A 6,000-nucleotide genomic window follows, 5' to 3' on the forward strand; every position below is an offset into this window, starting at 1 on the left:
AGGCAAAGAGGGTCTCTTCCTTAAGCTGACATTACTTCAGATTTTGAGGCAAGCTTACTAGACAAACTTACGAGGCAAAGAGGGTCTGTTCCTTAAGCTGACAATGCTTTAGACACTGATGTTAACAGGAGTTTCCCAAAGTTGGTGATATGCAAGTAATTTAGTGTTCCCTTAGTCAATTGTTTTAGACCTCCAATTTAAACAATGTTTAGACCTCCAATTTAAACAATGACAGTTCCCTAAGGCAGCTGTGGAACTAGACAAGGACAGCTCCCTAAGGTAGATGTGGAACTAGACAAGGACAGCTCCCTAAGGTAGATGTGGAACTAGACAAGGACAGCTCCCTAAAGCAACTGTGGAACTAGACAGGGCCAGCACCCTAAGGTAGATGTGGAACTAGACAAGGACAGCTCCCTAAAGCAACTGTGGAACTAGACAGGACAGCTCCCTAAGGTAGATGTGGAACTAGACAAGGACAGCTCCCTAAGGTAGATGTGGAACTAGACAAGGACAGCTCCCTAAGGTAGATGTGGAACTAGACAAGGACAGCTCCCTAAAGCAACTGTGGAACTAGACAAGGACAGCTCCCTAAGGTAGATGTGGAACTAGACAAGGACAGCTCCCTAAAGCAGATGTGGAACTAGACAAGGACAGCTGCCTAAAGCAGCTGTAGTGGCAGTGTTCCTCATATGTTTTAGATTTGAGGGTTTATTTTATAGATTTTCAAGATTTCTGTATGCCCATGTCCTTAGTAACACAGGATTTGAAAAAAATGGGGGTACAAAAAACCAACATGTGGGTTTAAAAGGAGAGCACTGTCTGGTGAAGGCAAACACTGGGGGTGTTCTTGAAGCTACTTGTTGAGGCCAACAGGGACTGTTATGTAGACTGACAAGGCTTGTATCACTGACTTTGATATAAGCCTCTGCTGACAGTACTTCCTCATCTTCTATTTCTGGACTCTGTTATCGCAGACAAAACCGAAAAAAGCTATTGGAACAATAAATAGATGGCTTAAAAAGTGTTCTCTGCAATCAGTCATGGCAGGATTTATAGAAGTCATTTTGTTATCTTATCTGGTGGAGCCTTGTGGGATCCGAGATTCTGTACACAAAATTACCGTGTCTGACAAGTTACCTCAACCAATCAAAACACTATCTCTAATTTACTGCAACCACTCATCCAATCACAACACAATCTTTGATTTACTGCGGCTATAATATAAGCTTATGCACAATGCAAACTGTCTTATGGTACAACACCATAAAAGTTTTGCAAATACTACAGGAAAATTACATTTTGCAAATACTTGAAGAAAATTGCTTCAGACGTGTTTTTTTCTCACAAATTCTTTATTTTGTTTCACTAAATTTTCTTATAAATATAAATCTGAGATTTTCCCATTAAATCTGAGAAATGCATTATGGAAAAAATGGTTTTGCATAAAATTAAGCTTTTCAAGTCAAACTTTCATTGTTAAGAATGTAGATGGATCAAATATTCCATATATGTTCTCTTGGAGTTGTATATTTTTGTTTTTCACCAATATATGTTGTTGCATTATGTATGCAAATAGAAAACAAAATAAAAATATTACATCTGATATATATTGTTAACTTCATCATTCCAACAGCTTTGATATAATTAGGGTTGACAGTTAAATTTACAATTTTTAATGTTTTTATTTTTCCTCTCCAGGTATCAAAGCAAGACCATCCCACATTCCGTGACCTGATCTATCACCTGGTCTACAGCCCAAACTTCCAAGCTGAGCTTGACAAGGCCAGGTAAGGGGACAAAACTCTTTGCAACTCCAATCCCAGATATAGAAGTATATTTACATAGAGGAAGAGAGAGATAGTTTATAGAAGTAAATTTACATAGAGGAAGAGAGAGATGGTTTATAGAAGTAAATTTACATGGAGGAAGAGAGAGATAGTTTATAGAAGAAAAGGATTGGTCTATACTAGGAAGGGAGTTGTTTATACAATCACAGGGCCAGGTCATATACAGGGATTTTGTGGTTGATATGGAGTTGTCTAAATAGGGAAGGCATCCATCCTGGGTACTCCAGGGGTTAAGCTAACTTGCTCTCTCTGCACCCTGGAATATGACATGACAAAATCGAAAGCTCAATGTGTGCCACTTTGTGTATGAGATAAGAATATTAGTTCAATCCTTTGATGTGCATAAAAGAATCTCTTGTAACAGTAAAATTGACTGGCTTGGAAATCTTCAAAGGAATGGTATCAGCATATAGAGATTGGTCAGGTTTGTTTTTACCTGAGAACAATCAAGTAAGCAATCTTCTGCCTTCAATTTTGCTATGACATATTCCAAGGGTGCAAGGAATGTAAGTGAATGTAACCCCTGGAGTTTTGTGATGGGAAGCGACCATGTCAATCGAGATTGTGTTATTCCAAGGGTGTAGTGAAAATATAAATATACAGAGCCGAACCCTTGGATTTCGAAGATGCCTATGCTGGTATACTTAACTAGATTTCTGAATGATCCAACGTGTTGATCCAATGTGTTGCCGACTCTGTGTAGGGGTTTAGTTTATGTGACAGGAGATATGTTGTAGGGTCACTGTCTATCTGGCCCTGTCTGCTCCAGGGAGGGCCGTGTTTCTATTAAGTACCTGTGACGGAAGATGTTACCAGCTATCCTCACTCTCACTTGATATTTTTGGTAACAAGATAACTATAATCTGTACTACAGACCTTTTAAGTTACATCTGCATGTGGTCGCAGAGTAAAGTAGCGACTTCTAGTCAAATGTGACTTAGATTCTTTTCCATTTATAAGGGCAGCAACTCGGGAGAAAAACAATCAGCTACCCATGTCTACCCTGGATTTTAGTGGCTACCCTAATACAACTATTAAACTCTAATACAACTGTTAAACTCTGAAACACTCTTTTCACGTAACATTTGTAAAATTATTTTGCTAAAAAGAAAGATTTGCATGTAACCTAGCTAGCTAGCTGCAGCACACAATATTTTAGAGAGCCAAAATCATCTTCAGTTGTCAACAGAATTTAATCAATAGTTGAGAATATTTTGAATAAGTTTATATTTCAGGAACCAAACATTAAGATCAAGGTCACCAATTCTATTCATAGAAATTTGTCAAAATATATCCTGTTTTTGACTCAGTGAATACATTTGTGATTTCCCATTAATTTAAATAATTAGATAGGCCATGACCATATGTAAGAAAATGAGGTACTGATTTGTTTGTTATGTGGCAAAACATTTCAAAAGACAAACTTTATGCATACACAATTTAGCCTCTTCAATCCAAGCAGCACTAAATCCAGTTGTCTCACTATGTTAATAGCGTGTTTTTACAAAAACAGGTGGGTTTTTTACAATGAAATCATCCTATTAACCAACTGTTTCAAAACTGAGCCACTTGCGTCTGTTGAAAATGAGAAAAGGACAGCTTCAAAATGTAAAGAATTTGCTAGTGACATGAATGAACCAGTATTTTGTGTATAGTAGAACCTGGACATGATGCCCCTCGTTTATTTGCCAACAACATATTTCAGTGTCCCTTTCTCTCGTTTTCTTCAGAATTACTTTATACATTTCCCTTAATTTATTGCCAAACCCCTTTATAATGCCAGACTTTCTCTGGACAAATGGTGGCAGTATAACAAGGTTTACTATATATATATATATATATAGTAAATAAAAAATAAATAAATCCTTGCAAAGGAAAATATAGAATAAAAACATAAATTTTTCAGATCGTCCGCTAGGCCTTTCTGCCTTCTAGGGCTTCTTCAGGTGGATTCCATATAATATATACAATAGGTCCTCTACATCAGCGTTCCTTGTCCGCGATGCTCTCAGCTTAATTGCTGCCTTCGGCTGTCTTTAGCCGAGGGGACTATTGGTTTTATACAATAGCTATATTTTCAATTCTAGTATATCAATTCTATCTTCTTGTAATATGATGTATATGTACATGTAACTGTTCTGTTTCACTGTGTCTTGAAAAAGGAGCGAATCGCTCCGAAAATTTGACAACCTAAACTTGTCCACACTGTTGGAATTACTTCTTTGCCCCATATATATATATATATAAATGAAGAATCATGTATCAATATCGTGTTCTTCCTTATCAATATAGAACTTTACATTAAAACAATTCATCTGGTTTCTATCCATTTCTAATAGACCGTTGGTCTTGCCTGTTTGTTGGCAGCCGTTGTATGGTAAAACCTCTCTTGGCAGTCTCTCGGCTTCACTATCCTTGTAATGTCATTAGGGTGTGAAGGTTTGAAGGAATTCCATGATAATGCATTCTTGCCAGCCTCTGAATCATGGGTTAACAATGATCTGGACGCACTGTTATGGGAATGTGACTAAATTGTGTTTACTCTTCTTGTTATTGCTTAAAAGTATTCAGGAAAACTAGCCTCCGCTAGTGCTGTGCATTTCAAGGATTATCGGCATTCCTTTGATTCCCCTGAATCCTGACTTCACACTTTACAATATGTCTTGTAGAATACATATCAACATAAGGTGGATCAGTCATGTTTCTAATTATTTACAATTTGTGAGTATGCAGAAGATGTAGGCCTGTAACAGTTTATTACAAATTGACAAGAGCATTTTTACATTGCGTGACACATGTAACAACTTTTCCCATTATTTTGCCTCCGAAAAACTTTTGTAAGTCAGGATTCCCTTGACCTCCTGGTCAGCCAGGAGGTTTCTAGAAGACAATAATATTAATATTTTAATCTTGATGCAATAATCATCCTGACTCCTGTTCAGTGTGTTGCAAGGTTACACAAGGTCAAAGTTGAGACCGTTAGATTGTTTAGCATCAACTTCCGTAGACTGGCTACCAGCCCCCAAGTTTTTATGAAGATTTTTTTCCTGGCTGCATTTTACTGCTAGCTTATCTCCACTTAGTTTGAGAATCTAGAATTGGACATCCATGTGATCAAAATTATGTGAGTTATATATTTTTAGGTCACCTGAGACAAAGTCTCAAGTGACCTATTGCGATCGCCTTTTGTCCGTCGTCGTCCGTCGTGCGTCCGTAAACAATTTACATTTTCGACTTCTTCTCCAAAACCCCTGAACCAATTTCAATGAAATTTTGCAGGGACCTTCCATGGACAAAGGTCAACAAAATTTGTCGCCGCTTTAGTCCCAAGCCCCCAGGGGCCTGAGGGGCGGGGCCAAAAAGGGTCGAATTGACTAAAATTTCTAAAATCTTCTTCTCAAGACCCAGATATGGTAGAATCAAATACTCTTCATAGATGGAAGGGTTTTAAGGTGCTTTACCGAAATCGTGAATTTTATGACCCTGGGGTCTCACGTTTCCCCCTGGGGCGGGGGTAAACTTTACTATAGTTTATATAGGGAAATCACATTTTGGACCAACATTTGTTTAATTTCCATTGGAAGTAATTCAATTTGGGTTAGCATTATCAGTATTAGGTAGCAGTTTGATAGTATGCCCCTATGAGCCCTGACTGATGGGGGCTGATGGGTGGGGCCGGCCAAAAAGGGTTGAATTGACTGAAATTTCAAAAATCTTCTTCTCAAGACCCAGATATGGTAGAATCAAATACTCTTCATAGATGGAAGGGTCTTAAGGTGCTTTACCGAAATTGTGAATTTCTTGACCCTGGGGTCTCACGTTTCCCCCTGGGGAGGGGGTAAACTTTACTATAGTTTATATAGGGAAATCACATTTTGGACCAACATTTGTTTAATTTCCATTGGAAGTAATTCAATTTGGGTTAGCATTATCAGTATTAGGTAGCAGTTTGATAGTATGCACCTATGAGCCCTGACTGACCCCCAGGGGCTGATGGGTGGGGCCAAAAAGGGTTGAATTGACTGAAATTTCAAAAATCTTCTTCTCAAGACCCAGATATGGTAGAATCAAATACTCTTCATAGATGGAAGGGTCTTAAGGTGCTTTACCGAAATTGTGAATTTCTTGACCCTGGGGTCTCACGTTTCCCCCT

General features: G+C 38.2%; 1 protein-coding gene across 3 annotated transcripts in view; it reads left to right on the plus strand.

Moving 5' to 3' along the window:
• The window catches only part of LOC110451715, a 58,599-nt gene that overhangs the window by 38,273 nt on the left and 14,326 nt on the right, over positions 1 to 6,000 (plus strand). For all 3 annotated transcript variants that reach the window (XM_021499855.1, XM_021499856.1, XM_021499858.1), the window contains exon 3: positions 1,699 to 1,787. In XM_021499855.1, coding sequence (XP_021355530.1) covers positions 1,699 to 1,787 — 89 coding nt within the window. The remainder of the gene's footprint in view (positions 1 to 1,698; positions 1,788 to 6,000) is intronic.

Source organism: Mizuhopecten yessoensis, unplaced genomic scaffold (assembly GCF_002113885.1).
Source record: "Mizuhopecten yessoensis strain PY_sf001 unplaced genomic scaffold, ASM211388v2 scaffold6169, whole genome shotgun sequence".
NCBI classification, from domain to species: Eukaryota; Metazoa; Mollusca; class Bivalvia; order Pectinida; family Pectinidae; genus Mizuhopecten; species Mizuhopecten yessoensis.